The sequence below is a fragment of the Ammospiza nelsoni genome, chromosome 28 (genome assembly GCF_027579445.1).
Source record: "Ammospiza nelsoni isolate bAmmNel1 chromosome 28, bAmmNel1.pri, whole genome shotgun sequence".
In the NCBI taxonomy this organism is placed as follows: Eukaryota; Metazoa; Chordata; class Aves; order Passeriformes; family Passerellidae; genus Ammospiza; species Ammospiza nelsoni.
Window position 1 is genome coordinate 1,356,926 of NC_080660.1, and position 16,266 is coordinate 1,373,191.

The window sequence follows — 16,266 nt, forward strand, 5'->3', positions numbered from 1 at the left end:
GATGATTTTCCTCCAGGATCTTCCCTCCTGCCGTGGCCCCGACTGACCCCGTCCGGGCTCAAAGCCTCCAGGAAATTCCTCTCATCTGCCAAAAGCTTTTCCCAGCCCCGGGAACCTCAGCCAGGTGATTCTGCTGCAGGGGGAAAATTGGGGTGCACCAACTGCAGCCTCCAAAGCTGCGACTGCCCCAAAAATCTGGGGGGAAACACAGCAGGAATCAGAGCTGGAACTGGAGTTTCTGTGCGCCTGCGTTGTGTCAGGATTTATTTGGCTGCCTCGGGTCTGGGGTGCCCGGAGGTGTCGTGGCACCGAGGGCTGGCACAGGTGGCACCGAGGGTGGCACAGGTGGCCCCGGGGCCACCATCCACCTGCTGCCCGCTGCGGGGTGGGGGCTCGGCGAGGCAGGGACGGGGCCGGCTTGACTTGGTTTGGGAGGAGAAGGCTCCGTGCTTGTGCCGTGAGTCACCGAGCAGCTTCTGCCGCCGCCGTGTGCCCGGAGGGGCCCCGCGCCCCTCCCGCTCCGCTGCTGGCGGGGTTTGGGGCTTCCCCGTCTTTCGAGACCCCAGACCCGCCCGTCCCTGAGGGGTGGCCGTGGGGTCCGTACCCCCGACCCAACACTGAACTTTGGGGTGCCTCAGGCCGCCCCCCCGTCCCCGTCCGCCCGCGGAGCTCCCGGGCTCCCCCCCCCTTTCCCTCCGCCGGTATCGGGACGGCGCGGGGCGGAACGCCGGGATGAGCGGAACGCCGGGCCCCGAGGGGCGGGATGGCGGGGCAGGGATGCCAGGGGAGGGCGGGATGCCGGAGTGCAGGGCGGGATGCCGGAGCCGGGCCGGGCGCTCGGGGCTCTTTCCCGGGCCGCTCCGGCCCCGGCGCTCCGGGCCCGCCCGGCCAAAGTCCCTGCGCCATGAGCGGGGCCCCGGGCGGCCGCCGCCCGCCCTTCCCCGGGCTCCCAGGTAGGGCCGGGGCCGGGGGTTTGGGAGGCTCGGGGCGCTCGGAGCCCCGCACCCAGTGTCGGTCCCCGCAGGGGAGCGGGTGCTCGAGGAGGCGGCGGGCGCCCGGCGGCGCCGCGGGAACGGCGGCGGCTCCGTCCCCGGGACGCTGCTCTGCACCAACCGGCGCCTCGCCTTCGTGCCCGGCCAGGTGCGACGGGAACAGCGGGACTACCGGGAACAGCGGGACTACCGGGAACAGCGGGACTACCGGGAACAGCGGGAACGCGACCGCGGGGCCCCGCGCCGCCTGCCCTGGGGGATCCCTGCCCCGGCGCGACCCCATCCCGGCACATCCCGAACCCATCCCGGCACATCCCGATCCCATTGCGGCCCCATCCCGATCCCACTCCGACCCCACCCCACCGCGCCCCGACCCTCGGCTCAGCCCCACCCCACCCCTGCCTCCCATCCCAGCCCATCCCGGCCCCTTGACTGCAGATCCTTCACCCTGGGAGCTCCTCACTGCAGGACATAGCGGGGACAAGGGACATAGGTGCAGATGTCCCACCCCAGATCCATCCCCAGCTCCCCTCCCGGGCCTGGGGGACGCTCCGGGGCAGTTCCCAGCCCTCCCCACTCTCCCGCAGGCTCCCGGCTCCCGTGGCCTCCTCCGCTCTGAGGACGAGGTGGCGCTGCCCTGCATCCACAAACTGGTGGCAGGTACTGGGCACACCTGGGCACACCTGGGGACACGCGGGATGAGCCGGGCGGCTCTCGGGGTTCATCCCTGACAGCCTCATCCCCCCGACCGCAGCCAGCAGCTTCTCCAAGCCCAAGGTGCTCACGGCCGCCTCCACCCTCAAGTTCATCCCGGAGGAGCTCGCCGTGTTCTGCCGGGATTTCCGCCTGCTCCGCTTCTCCTTCCCCGAGAACGGTTTGGCCCCGCAGGCGTTCCGGGTACGCCCGGGAGGGGCAGAGGGGCTGCACCCCCACTCTGGGGTACCCCGGGGGGCTCCCAGCTCACAGCCCACCCCGGCTGCCCTCGCAGGTGGCCAACGCCATCGCACAGGCGCGGGAGGCGGCTGCGAGGCTGGGGGATGCTGCCGATGGCTGGGCCAGCCCTGGGGAAGCCATCCCGGAGGAGGAGGAGGAGGAGGAGGAGGATGAAGGCTCGTCCACCACGCTGCTCTTCGAGAGCCTGCGGGACTGGGAGGAGGAGCTGCAGCGTCTCGGCGCTGCGGGCTGGAGGGTGAGCGCCGTCAATGAGCGCTTCGACATGGCCCCGAGGTACGGCCCCCAGCGCTGCCTGAGCCCCCCCAAACGGCACCCGAGATCCGGGGGGACCCCAGCCCGTGTCCCACCTTCCCACAGCCTCCCGCAGTACCTCTGGGTGCCCAGCGGGCTGCTGGACCACGACCTCAAGCGAACCTTTGGCCACTTCCAGGAGCGCCGGGTGCCTGTGAGTGCCTGGCAGGGCCGGGCGGGGTGGGGGGCACCGGGGGATCTGGGGGTGTCACCCCGTTTCTCTTGCAGCGCCTGTGCTGGCACCACCCGGGCGGGGGGGACCTGCTGAGAGCTGCCAGCTTCCACCCGGCCTCGGAGCCGGGCAGCGAGGACGTGAGGTGGGTGCCAGGGGGCTGGGGTGGGGGCTGAGGGTGTGCCCAGGGCCGGCTCCCTGTGCCCCCAGGCTGGCATTGCCTGGGGCTCCCTGTGCCCCCAGGCTGGCACAACCTGGAGCTCCCTGTGCCCCCAGCCTGGCCACACCTGGGGCTCCTGGTGCCCCCAGGCTGGCACCTCCCTGTGCCCCCGGGCTGGCCCCACCTGGGGCTCCCTGTGCCCCTGGGCTGCCACCTCCCTGTGCCCCCGGGCTGGCACCTCCCTGTGCCCCCCGGGCTGGCAGCACCCAGGGCTCCCTGTGCCCCCCAGGTGCCTGGAGGAGCTGCTGCTGGGGGGCCGTGGGCCCTGCGTGTTGGCTGACACGGCCGAGCTGCCCACGCTGGCTGACATCCAGCTGGCCCACCTGAGGCTGAGGGCGCTCTGCCTGCCAGGTGAGTGACACCAGAGGGACACTGGGGACCCCCAAACCCACTGGGGGGGCTGGGATTCCCCTCCTCTGAACCCCATGCCCTGGGATGCAGGTGCAGTGGCAGAGGACAAGTGGCTCTCGGCCCTGGAGGGGACACGGTGGCTGGATCATGTGCGGTGAGCAGGGGACAAGGGGGACTTTGGGGTGCAGGGAGGTATTTTAGGGAAAATTCACCTTAAATTCCATGGTGGAATATCCCCCTCAACCCACCTGGCACCATGGGGTGATGGGGGCATTGTGGTGGGTGCATGAGCCACCCAAAAGAGTGACTGTGACATTTTGGGGTGCCCTGAACCCCTGTTTTTACCCCCCAGCTCGTGCCTGAGAAAAGCAGCGGAGGTGGCATCGCTGCTGGCAGGGAAACGCTGCTCTGTGATCCTGCAAGGTGGGGGCTGGAAAAAGATGGGAGGGGGCTTCAAAGGCACCCCCCCTCACCACTCTGTCCCCCCAGAACCCTCAGACCGGGACCTGAACTGCCTGCTGGCCTCCCTGGTGCAGCTCCTGGGGGACCCCCACGCCCGCTCCCTGCCCGGCTTCCAGAGCCTGGTGCAGAGGGAGTGGGTGGCAGCCGGGCACCCCTTCCCACGGAGGCTGGGGCTGCTGTGCCAGGACAGCCCCCGCGAGGAGGTGAGACCCCCAATCCTATCCCACAGGCCCTAATCCTAGCCCTGGCAGGAGGTGAGACCCCCATCCCCAACCCTGGCAGGAGGTGAGACCCCCACTCCTGTCCCATGGAGGAGGTGAGACCCCCAATCCTATCCCACAGACCCTAACCCTGGCAGGAGGTGAGACCCCACTCCTGTCCCATCCCTAACCCTGGCAGGAGGTGAGACCCCCACTCCTGTCCCATGGGCCCCCCTAACCCTGGAGGAGGTTAGACCCCCATCCCCATCCCTAACCCTGGCAGGAGGTGAGACCCCCACTCCTGTCCCATGGAGGAGGTGAGACCCCCAATCCTATCCCACAGATCCTAACCCTGGCAGGAGGTGAGACCCCACTCCTGTCCCATGGGCCCCCCTAACCCTGGAGGAGGTGAGACCCCCATCCCCATCCCTAACCCTGGCAGGAGGTGAGACCCCCACTCCTGTCCCATAGACCCCCCTAACCCTGGCAGGAGGTGAGACCCCCACTCCTGTCCCATCCCTAACCCTGGAGGAGGTGAGACCCCCACTCCTGTCCCATGGAGCCCCCTAACCCTGGAGGAGGTGAGACCCCCACTCCTGTCCCACCCCTAACCCCAGGAGGAGTTGACCCCCCCCATCCCCATTTCCCCCCAGGCCCCCGTGTTCCTGCTCTTCCTGGACTGCACGTGGCAGCTCCTGTGGCAATTCCCGGCGCATTTTGGCTTCACCGAGGCGTTCCTGCTGGCGCTGCACGACAGCAGCTTCAGCCCCGACTGCAGCACCTTCCGCTTCAGCTGCCAGCGCCAGCGGGGCCGCAGCAGCCTGGTGAGGGCAGGGCAGCAGGGCTGCACCCCCACATCTCCCATTTCACCCCTTTCCCCCTCCATTTCAGTCTCTCCATCCCCATTCCAAACTGGGAATGGGCACCCCCATTTCACCCCCTCTTCCCCTCAATCTCAGTTCTCATTTCACCCCTTCTTCTGCTCACTCTCAGTTCCATCCGCATTCCAAATTGGGCACCCCCAGATCTCCCATTTTACCCCTTTTCCACCTCACTCTGTTTCTCCATCCCCATTCCAAACTGGGCACGGGCACCCCCAGATCTCCCAGAAGAAATCTTGGACAGAAATCCAAAATATTTCTGTCCTGAAATCCTTCTGGGGTCCAGGATTTCTGTCCCGAAATCTTCTGGATTTCTGTCCAAGATTTCTTCTCCTCACTCTCAGTTCCCATTTCACCCCTTCTTCTCCTCACTGTTTCTCCATCCCCATTCCAAACTGGGCATGGGCACCCTCAAATCTCCCATTTCACCCCTTTTCCCCCTCAATTTCAGTTTCGCCATCCCCATTCCAAACTGGGAATGGGCACCCCCATTTCACCCCCTCTTCCCCTCAGTCTCAGTTCTCATTTCACCCCTTCTTCTCCTCACTCTCAGTTCCATCCCCATTCCAAATTGGGCACCCCCAGATCTCCCATTTCACCCCTTCTTTTCCCCCTCCATGCCTCAGCTTCTCCATCCCCATTCCAAACTGGGCACCCCCAAACCCTCCCATTTCACCCCTTCTCCTCCTCACTCTCAGTTTCTCCACCCCCATTCCAAACTGGGCACGGGCACCCCCAGATCTCCCATTTCACCCCTTCTTCTCCTCACTCTCAGTTTCTCCACCCCCCATTCCAGACTGGGCACAGGCACCCCAGATCTCCCATTTCACCCCTTCTTTCCCCCCTCCGTGCCTCAGTTTCCCCATCCCAAACACGGCACTGATTTCCCAACCCTCCCCTCACAGCCCCGGCTCCCCAGCCAGACCTACCGGCGCATGGGGGGCTGGCAGGAGCCCGGGGGGCACAGGGGACACCCCAAGCCCTGCAGCTTCCCCCCGGTGTGGGCCTGGGGCCGCCGCTACAGCCGGCAGCAGCGGGAGCAGTTCCGGAACCCCGCGGGACCCCCGGGCCCTGCTGGGCCCCCGACCCCCAGCACGGTGAGTGGGGCTGCGCCCTCCCTTTTTCCCTCCATCCCTATGATTTCCCCCATTTCCTCTTGCTTTCAGCCCCTTTTATTCCTATTTTTCACCCCATTTTTCCTCCCGTTTTCTCTTTGAGGGAAAAATCCCAAAATAGCATTTTTCCCCTTTTTGTTGCCCCTGATTTTTCCTATTTTTTCACCTCATTTTCCTCCCCTGTTTTCCCTTCAAAGGAAAATCCCCAAACTGGGATTTTCCCCCCTTTTTGTTTGCCCCTAATTTTTCCACCCCCTTTTTCCCTCCCTGTTTTTACCTTAAAGGGAAAATCCCAAACTGGGATTTTTTTTTCCCCCATTTTTTTGCCCCCAATTTCTCCTAATCCCAGTTTTGCTCCTTCCCCAGCCCGCGGAGCCCCGTCCGTGGGGGGAGCCCAGGCTGGTGCTGGCTCTGGCCAAGGGCTCCCTGTGCCCCCACCCCCTGCCCTGGTGGAGCCGCCCCCCCCAGCGCCCCCCACTCTGGGGGTCCCCCTCGGGCAGCCAGGGGACACTGGGGGGGCTCTTGGGGACATCGTGCCAGCCCCCCCCGGGGCTGCTGCTGCCCTGCACCGCCGGGCCCTGCGTGCGGCTCTGGCACCGCTGCTACCTCAGGGGGCTGCCCCAGGAACAGGTACGGGGAAACTGAGGCACGGGGGCGATGGAGTGGGGGGCCTGGCTTGGGGGGTCCGGGTTTGGGGGGTGTCAGCCCTGTCCTGGTGTTTGGGCTGGGGGTGAGGTTGGATTTGTGTCCATCAGGGGATGGAGGGATGGATGGATGGATGGATGGATGGATGGATGGATGGATGGATGGATGGATGGATGGATGGATGGATGGATGGATGGATGGATGGATGGATGGACTCCATGTCCATCCATGGATGGACAGATGGACAGACAGACCCCACGTCCATCCATCCTACCCTGTCCTGCACTGGACATTCAGCCCCGTGTTCCCACCCCTGTGTTCCTGTCCCATGATGAACCCTCCACCCATGTTCTGGTCCCCGTGTCCCCATCCCTGTCCCGTGTCCTGTGTCCCCACACTGTGCTGGACGTGCTCTCCCTGCAGCGTGGCCGCTTGGCCCCATCCCTGGCCGGGCTGACCGAGGAGCTGCAGCTGCTCCAGGAGCGGCTCCGTGCCTGGAACCTGCGGAGACCCCACTGAGAGCCCGAGGACACCGCAGCCCACCCCCAGGATCGCTGGGGCCTTGGGGGCTCTGAACACCCCGGTGCTCCCCGCAGCTCCCCCGGCTACCTCTGGGCGCTTGGCACTGCCGGGAATTGCGGAGCGGCGGCTCCCGAGGTGTCCCCGATGCCGGACGGGCGCTGCGGGGTCTCGGTTTTCCATTAAATTTGTGCTGCCTCCATGAGACTCCAGGAGCTCAGGGGATGGGGACACTGCGGGAGCCCAGATCTGGGACCTCCAGCACTGAGGGCCCTCCTGGCCGCGAGGGCCGTGTCGCGAGAGAAAGGCCATGTCTCGAGAGAAAGGCCATATCGCGACAGAAGGAAGGGCAGCGGCCCCCCGCCCACACTCAAGATGGCGGCCGCGCCTTCCCCTCACGACACCACTTCCGGTCCCGTCCCGCTGACGCCGTGCTTGCGCGCTGACGTCACGCGCGCGTGTGTGTGCGTGCGGCGCCGCGCGCGCGGGGAGCGGGACAAGATGGCGGCGGGGCCGATCTCGGAGAGGAACCAGGGTGGGAGCGGCGGGACCGGCCCGGCGGCACCGGGGACACGGCGGGGCTGGGGCGGCGCTGGGGGCACTCACGGGGACACCGCGGGGGCGCTGGGGAGGCCTTGGGCGCGCCGGGGGTGCGCGGGGACGGCGGGGTGCTGTGGGTACATCCTGAGGGGGATGAGGGGTCCTTGGTGTATCCTGGAAGGGCTGGAGGGGATTTTGGGCTCCCTGAGACACGGAGGGAGGCCATGGGGGAGCTCCGGGGTTGTGGTGGGCTGTGGTTTATTCACGACGGAAAAGGAGGGGTTGGGGGCTCGTGGATTAAGGGCTGGTGGGGAAGGGGTTTCGGGGGAAGGGGGTTCGGGTTTGTGGGGGTCCCGGTTCTGATGTCGGTTCCTCGCAGATGCCACGGTGTACGTGGGGGGCCTGGACGAGAAGGTCAGCGAGCCCCTGCTCTGGGAGCTGTTCCTGCAGGCAGGGCCCGTGGTCAACACGCACATGCCCAAGGACCGGGTCACGGGCCAGCACCAGGGTGAGGGAGCCCCGAAAGCGCCGAGCCGGGGCTGGGATTGGGGTGTGGAAAAGGGGGGATCATCCTCTGGCCTCTCTTCGAGCTGGGTTTTGTGGGCTCTCAGAGAATCTGTTACACCTGAGATAGCTCTGCTGCATAAAATTAACAGGATGGGTTTTGAGGTGGTGTTGGGAGCAGAAAAAAGGTTTAAAAAAGGCGAAATAACAAAGGTCTTACAAAGAAAAACTGAGCTAAGGGTAAGAGGTTCTTCCTTTTGCTAAACTTCTCAAAAAGGAATTATTTCCTTTGTTCTCTTCTTTTTTCAGTGAATTACTTAGGTAGGATTTTTTGGCCTCTGTCTGATTGGCAGCCCTAAGGCTGAGGTGAAATGTTAAAAGCCTTATGAGGTGTCTTTGTACAAATTGAGGAGAGAAACTTCTGAGCTTTTTATCCCTTTTTTAGCAGACAAAGAATAATTTACCCACTCCATCAATGGGATGAGCACATTCCTTAAATGGGGTGCCATGATTTAAATAAAGTGAGGATTTCATCAAGTATTAGGTGGTGTTAAAATAAAATCAGGTGGGTTTCAGTGAATGATTAAATGGGGTTTTCAATGAGCTGGAGTCTTAAATCAGGTGGGTGTGTGTGGGGGGATTCTGTCCTGAAATAGTTTTGGGGTCCAGGATTTCTGTCCTGAAATCCTTTTAGGGTTCAGGATTTCTGTCCTAAATCTTTTGGATTTCTGTCCAGGATTTCTGTCCTGAAATCCTTTTGGGATCCAAGATTTTTGTCCTGAAATCCTTTTCGGGTCCAAGGTTTCTTTCCTGAAATCCTTTTCGGGTCCAGGATTTCTGCCCAGGATTTCTGCCCTGAAATCCTTTTGGGATCCAAGATTTTTGTCCTGAAATCCTTTTTGGGTCCAAGGTTTCTTTCCTGAAATCCTTTTTGGGTCCAGGATTTCTGTCCTGAAATCCTTTTGGGATCCAAGATTTCTGTCCTGAAATCCTTTTGGGGTCCAGGATTTCTGTCCTGAAATCTTTCAGATTTCTGTCCAAGATTTCTGTCCAGGGTTTCTGTCCTGAAATCCTTTTGGGGTCCAGGATTTCTGTCCTGAAATCTTTCAGATTTCTGTCCAAGATTTCTGTCCAGGGTTTCTGTCCTGAAATCCTTTTGGGGTCCAGGATTTCTGTCCAGGAGATTTCTGTCCTGAAATCCTTTTGGGGTCCAGGATTCCTGTCCAGGATTTCAGCCCAGGGTTTCTCTCCTGAAATCCTTTTGGGGTCCAGGATTTCTGTCCTGAAATCCTTTTGGGGTCCCCCCTGAGATGCCTTTGAGGTGTGTTGAGCCCTTTTGGGGTCCCCCAGGCTACGGCTTTGTGGAGTTCCTGAGCGAGGAGGACGCCGACTACGCCATCAAGATCATGAACATGATCAAGCTCTACGGCAAACCCATCCGCGTCAACAAGGCCTCGGCCCACAACAAGAACCTGGACGTGGGCGCCAACATCTTCATCGGCAACCTGGACCCCGAGATCGACGAGAAGCTGCTCTACGACACCTTCAGCGCCTTCGGCGTCATCCTGCAGACCCCCAAGATCATGAGGGACCCCGACACGGGCAACTCCAAGGGTTACGCCTTCATCAACTTCGCCAGCTTCGACGCGTCGGACGCGGCCATCGAGGCCATGAACGGGCAGTACCTGTGCAACCGGCCCATCACCGTGTCCTACGCCTTCAAGAAGGACTCCAAGGGCGAGCGGCACGGCTCGGCGGCCGAGCGGCTGCTGGCGGCGCAGAACCCGCTGTCCCAGGCCGACCGGCCCCACCAGCTCTTCGCCGACGCGCCGCCGCCGCCGACCGTCCCCACGCCCGTGGTGACCGCGCTGGGGCCGGGCGTGACGCCGCCAGGTGGGTGACAGGAGCAGGTGGGTGACACCTCCAGGTGGGTGACACCTCCAGGTGGGTGACACCGCCAGGTCGGTGACACCTCCAGGTGGGTGACACCGTGGGTGACACCGCCAGGTGGGTGACAAGGTTGGGTAAAAGGTGGTGGCACCACCCCAGTTGTGTTTTCAGGGGTGCCCTGATGAAGGGAGGAATGATGTGTCTGACTGTGTGTTCTCAGAAGGCTGATAATATAATATAATATAATATAATATAATATAATATAATATAATATAATATAATATAATATAATATGATATGATATGATATGATATGATATGATATGATATGATTGATATGATATGATATAATATAATTAATATAAATTTTACATACTATTAATATATTATATATTTTGTATATAATATATATTATTAGGTAGTATATATTATATAATACAAATATATTATATTACATTATATTATATTATATTATATTATATTATATTATATTATATTATATTATATGTGTTATATATTATATATTATATATTATATATTTCATATGATATATTATATTACATATATATTATATGTAATATAATGTATATAATATATATAATATATATATTTTTACATAACATTAATATATTATATATACTATATATATAATATATATTATATTATATAATACAAATATATTCTATCATATCATATATATTCTGTCATATGATACTATATTATATTATATTATATTATATTATACTAAAGAATATAGGTGAATATAGAAGATATAAAATATATTCTATATAGAATTTATATGTTCTATATAGAATATATAGTTGAGTAGAGAATTTAGAATATATAAAAATAATATGCTGTACTAAAGAACACAAAAAAAAATACTGAATGCTAAAAATATAATAATAGAATATGGAATATATAGAATGTATCTATATTCTATGTGTTCTATGTATTCTATATATTCTGTATATTCTATGTTGAATATGTAAAATAAATTATTGAATATAGAATTTAGAATATATAAAAAATATCATATTATATTAAAAATACAGAAAAGACACTTACTGAATGCTAAAAAGACAATAATGAATAGAATATAGAATATATAGAATAATAATTCTATATAGAATATATATTCTATATTCTTTATAGAGTATATATCCTATATTCTATATAGAATATACAGTTGAATATAGAATCTAGAATATACTAAAATATCCTAGCAAAAGGATTTTTCACTAAACTTGCCCGTGACGTAAATTTCCCTGTTTGTGTTGCAGGCCTGCCTCCCCCCGGCTCGTTCCCGCCGCCGGTGCCGCCACCAGGGGCGCTGCCCCCCGGGATGCCCCCGGCCATGCCCCCCCCGCCGATGCCCCCGGGCGCCGGAGCCCCCGGGCCCCCCTCGGGAGCCGCCCCTGCTGGGGGGCACCCCCCTCACCCACACCCCTTCCCGCCAGGAGGGATGCACCACCCAGGTACGGGGCTGCCAGGGCTGGGGAGCCTCCTCTTCTTGGCTTTCCTTTTCCTTTCCTTTTCTTTCTCCTTTCCTTTCTGTCTCCTCTCTTTTCTTCTCTCTTTTCTCTTCTCCTTTCCTCCTCTCCTTTCCCCTTCCCTTCCCTTCCCTTCCCTTCCCTTCCCTTCCCTTCCCTTCCCTTCCCTTCCCTTCCCTTCCCTTCCCTTCCCTTCCCTTCCCTTCCCTTCCCCCTTTGCTTCTCTCTTCTCTCCTTTCGCCCTTTCCTTTCCTCTCCTCTCTCCCTTTCCTCTCTCCCCTTTTCTCCTTTCCTCTCCCCTTTCCCTTTCTCCTTTCCTCATCCCTTCCCTTCAATTCCTGCTAGACACTTCAAACCATTCAAACATAAACAAAATATTTCGTTTCTGAATTAGAACTAATTAACTGACTGGCCCATTTAAAGAATTAAGCTCATGGCATCCAATAATTACCAAAATAGTGAAATACAGTCTGAGTGGGGGTTGTGATTGCTGAAGGATGTGTGGAATTCAGGAATTTGTTGCTGTCTGGGAGGCACCAGGGCAGGGAGAGGGTTGGGAGGTGTGGGAGGCAGGGACACAGGAAGGGAGGAGCTGATTTTGGCATTAATAATTGAATTAAACCCCTTTTTTCCCTGATTCCCCACATTTTGTCCCCGTGGTCCTGGGAAGGAGCTGTGTCTGCATCTCAGCTCTGTGGTCAAAAGCACAAATTCTGTGAAATGTGCAGTTTAATGATTCTCTGGGATTTGTTTGATCCTGTGGCTCCAGAGCCACCCTAATTAGGGAGCTTTGTGTGATCCTGCTCTGGCCATGCCAGGAACAGATGCTGCAGGGCCTGAGCAGAGCCAATTACACCTGAAAGGGAAAACCAGGCTCAGGAGGAAACAATCATTTATTTGTGGGGTTTTTTAAATGGGATAATTGACAGAAAGGAAGTTTGGGGGAACCCTGACTGCCCCAGTCAGAGCAGGGCAGCCTCCAGCTTTGGATTGCTTTGGGAACTTGTCCAAATTCTGCAGGGATGGGGATTCCTCACTGTCCCAGGGCTGCACACACTCTGTTCCCATCTTTTCCCACCCACTTGCATCCAAACCCTTTCCTTTTACTGTAAACTCTGTGTTCCCTTCTCTTTAACCCTTTCTTGGCAGCAGAAACCCCCTCTGCACCCATGATTTCCAGATCCAGCTGGAATTGCAAATCCAGCTGGAATTTTGGTTCCTGGGGGTGCCCAGAGCTGTTTCCCTTCTCTTTAACCCCTTCATGACAGCAGAACCCCCCTCTGCACCCCTGATTTCCAAACCCAGCTGCAATTTTGATTCCTGGGGGGGGCTCCCTGGCACCCCTAACTCCATCCTCCCCCCAGGAATGCCACCCATGCAGGTGCACCACGGCCCCCCTGGCATGGGGCAGCACCACCCAGGACCACCAGGCTCAGGAGGGCAGCCACCCCCCAGGCCCCCCCCGGGAATGCCACACCCTGGACCCCCCCCCATGGGGCTCCCCCCTCGGGGGCCACACTTTGGGTCTCCAATGGGTGAGTGGGGTCTGGTTTTGGGGGAGGAGGAGGAGGAGGAGGAGGAGGGGTGTGGAGCAAAATCTGGGGGATCTGGCACCCCCCCAACACTTTGGGGTGTTCACAGGGGTTCCTCACTGGGACTCTGCACCCCCCCCATGGGGAGATCCACAGTTTTGGGGTGGTTCTGGAAGCCCATGGGGGTCTTGGGAGCAATTCCTGATTTTGGGGAGTGTGTGCCAAGCTGGGAGGGGGCACCCCTGGATGTGGGTGGGGTGGGCACCTCCAGGGAATTTTGGGAGCTGGGTTTGGATCATGTTCCTCCAGGGGCTTTGGGGGGCTCTGTCCTTTCTCCCCTGTCCCCCTGCCCCATTTTTGGAGAAATTCCTGATTCTGGGGGGTGTTTGCCAAGCTGAGAGGGGGGCACCAAGCTGGATGTGGGTGGGATGGGCACCTCCAGGGAATTTTGGGAGGTGGGTTTTTGGGTTGGTGGATCATGTTGCTCCAGGGGTTTTGGGGGTCTCTTGTCCCCTCTCCCTGGCACTGAGCCCCCCTGGTTTTGGAGCAATTCCTGATTTTGGGGAGTATATGCCAAGCTGGGGGGGCACCCCTGGGTGTGGGTGGAGTGGGGTGGGGCACCTCCAGGGAAGTTTGGGAGGTGTTTTTGGGCTGGTGGTTGGTGTTCCCCCAGGGGTTTTGGGGTCTCTCTCCCCCATCACTGACCCCCCCTGTCCCCTGTTTTTGGGGCAATTCCTGATTCTTTGCCAAGCTGTGGGGGGCACCTGCTGCATGTGGCACCCCTGGGTGTGGGTGGGGTGGGGTGGTCACTACCAGGGGAGTTTGGGAGGTGTTTTTGGGCTGGTGGTTCATGTTCCCCCAGGGGTTTTGGGGTCTCTCTCCCCCATCACTGACCCCCCCTGTCCCCTATTTTTGGAGCAGTTCCTGATTCTGGGGGGTGTTTGCCAAGCTGGGTGTGGATGGGATGGGGTGGGCAGCTCCAGGGAGGTTTGGGCTGGTGGTTGGTGTTCCCCCAGGGGTTTTGGGGTCTCTCTCCCCCATCACTGACCCCCCCTTGTCCCCTGTTTTTGGGGCAATTCCTAATTCTTTGCCAAGCTGTGGGGGGCACCTGCTGCATGTGGCACCCCTGGGTGTGGGAGGGCAGCTCCAGGGAGGTTTGGGCTGGTGGTTGGTGTTCCCCCAGGGGTTTTGGGGGTTGGTGTTCCCCCAGGGGTTTTGGGGTCTCTCTCCCCCGTCACTGACCCCCCTGTCCCCACAGGTCACCCCGGGCCGCTGCCGCACCACGGGCTCCGCGGGCCCCCCCCGCTGATGCCACCCCACGGCTACAATGGGCCCCCCAGGCCCCCCCCCTACGGCTACCAGAGGGTCCCTCTGCCCCCTCGGCCGGCCCAGAGACCCCCGGGGGTGCCCCCACGAGGGCCCCTGCGGGGACCCCTGCCCTGAGAGGGGGGGCACCCTCTGCTCCCCATCCCTGCCCAGCCCTTGGGGTCAACATTCCCACTCCTGCCAAGGGCTGGGGGCCGTGCCCTGCTCCTCCCTTCCCTCCCCGTTTCTTCCCCCCGTTTGTTTTTATAGTTTTAATTTTCCTCCCTCTCCCCACCTCCTCCTGTTTCTCTGGAAGCTTTTCCAAGCTCCTTTTTACTGGGTTTTTGTTGGTTTTGTATGGAAAGCAGTGGCCAACCACTTGCAAATAAAGGATTTAGGAACCAGAAGGGTTTCTGGATTGGGACTGAGATGCATTTCCTGCTTTGGGAAGAACCAGGGCTGGAGGGATTTGGGGCAGAGCTGAGCCATGGTCTGATCCCTGCTCCACCTGTAAGCCTGGAAGAGCTGCTCCAAGGGATGTCTGGATTCCCATTCTTGTTCTGCCCAAATCCAAGGAGCTGAGTTTGGACTCTGGAATATTTTGGTGCCAAGGTTTAGCCAAAGTCAAACATTCCCCTGGGAAATCTTCAAACCCCTTTTCCTGCCCCTGGGCGATGGCAGAGCCCCCAAGAGCTGGGAGTTTGTGGGGGGACATGGAAGTGGGAATTTGCTGCTTCCTTCCTTCCTTCTTCATCCCTTCTTCATCTTCTTACAGCCAGGTGGGAGCCCTGGATGGGGTGGAAGGGGAAGGTTGGAAGCCCCTCCTGATCCTTCACATGCAGAAATGTGGGGAGAGCGCCACGTGGGTTGCTGGAATGAGTGGGTTTAGGGGTGGGAATGGGGCTTCCCTGTGGTGCTGAAGAAATCTCCAGTATCCAGAGAATCCTGTCTGGATGCAGGGAGCCCCAGGGTGGCATTCCCTGCTCCTCAGTCCTGGAAACCACCAGGATCCCTCCAGGGCAGCCAATCTTCCTGCATGGACACCACCACCACTACCATCATCATCATCATCATCATCATCATCATCCCCTTCTCCCCTGCAGGCACCCACTGTCACCCCATTTTATCCCCTCATGCCTGGTGTTCTGTCATTCCCAGCTGCATCCTCTCTTCCCCATGACTGCAATCCTTTGTCAGCCCTGATTTTCTCCCTTTTTCCTCCCATTTCATCCCAGTTTTTATCCATTCCCCTCAGCTCTTTCCCAGTTGCATCCTCTCTTCCCCATGACTGCAGTTCATTTTGAGCCCCGATTTTCTCCCCTTTCCTCCCGTTTCACCCCAGTTTTTATCCCATTCCCCTCATCTCTTTCCCACATTTTGGTCTGGATGGGGCTGTCAGGACAAGAGGAGCCATTCTGTGTCCTCCTGCCAGCCCTGTTCCCTCTGATAATCCACAAAACCACCCTGGGGGCTCAGTGGTGACACATGAGTCACAGGGTGCCTGAGGATGTGGCACTCCTTCCTTGTCCCCTCCCTGTGATCCTGGAGGGCACAGCCTGGAGATCCTGGTGCTGCCCATTCCTCCAGTGCCAGCCTTGCCCTGCACTTCCACCCCTCTTTTAGGTTTGTTTTTTTTTTTTTTTATTATTCCTAACTATCAATGTCACAATTTGCTTCTCAGCTCGTGGATTTCTAAATCCTTCCCAGTGCTTCCCAACCCTTCCCAGACTGGTCCCCATCCCTGTTTTTTCCAGTCTGAGGGGGGAAAATGCTGATCCTGACGGATCCCGACAGAGCGTGAGGCTTTGGGGTTGGCACCCTGGAACTTGGGGAGGGATGCAGGAGAAGGTTGGGGCTCTGGGAATGTTGGGGTGCAGGATGAGGGGGCTCTGGGAATGTTGGAATTCCAGTGAAGGAGGTCAGGGAGGATTTTTACTGTGGGGTCACCTCAAACTCCCCCCACTCTGAGCTCAGCCAGTCCCAGGAGCACCCAGCACCCCACAGCCCCGAGGTTTTGGGGTTTTTATTTTTGCAGCTCCCAATTTCCCACCCTCGGCAATCCATCCATGAGAAACGGGGGTGGCTTTGGACATCCCGTGCTGCAACGTGCATCTCCAGCCCTAAAAATTCCCTAAAAAAAAAAAAAAAAAAAAAATCCATCGCGGCGGGGGGGGGGCTTTGTGTGTCGCGCTGTAGCCTCG

At 58.0% G+C, this 16,266-nt stretch overlaps 2 protein-coding genes across 2 annotated transcripts; both read left to right on the plus strand.

Annotated features, from left to right (window-relative positions):
* Window positions 1-577: 577 nt before the first annotated feature.
* Window positions 578-7,002, plus strand: MTMR11 (myotubularin related protein 11). Its single transcript, XM_059490288.1, has 15 exons — window positions 578-953; window positions 1,025-1,140; window positions 1,580-1,652; window positions 1,747-1,889; window positions 1,981-2,219; window positions 2,304-2,391; window positions 2,466-2,554; window positions 2,859-2,980; window positions 3,071-3,134; window positions 3,333-3,403; window positions 3,470-3,645; window positions 4,296-4,466; window positions 5,429-5,620; window positions 6,005-6,268; window positions 6,707-7,002. The coding sequence occupies exons 1-15, from the start codon at window positions 764-766 to the stop codon at window positions 6,800-6,802; spliced, it is 2,094 nt and encodes a 697-aa protein (XP_059346271.1). The 5' UTR covers window positions 578-763; the 3' UTR covers window positions 6,803-7,002.
* Window positions 7,003-7,255: 253 nt separating this feature from the next.
* Window positions 7,256-14,472, plus strand: SF3B4 (splicing factor 3b subunit 4). Its single transcript, XM_059490302.1, has 6 exons — window positions 7,256-7,337; window positions 7,722-7,850; window positions 9,197-9,739; window positions 11,019-11,213; window positions 12,593-12,763; window positions 14,019-14,472. Exons 1-6 carry the CDS (start codon window positions 7,304-7,306, stop codon window positions 14,201-14,203), a joined length of 1,257 nt encoding a protein of 418 aa, XP_059346285.1. The 5' UTR covers window positions 7,256-7,303; the 3' UTR covers window positions 14,204-14,472.
* The last annotated feature ends 1,794 nt before the right edge of the window (window positions 14,473-16,266 follow it).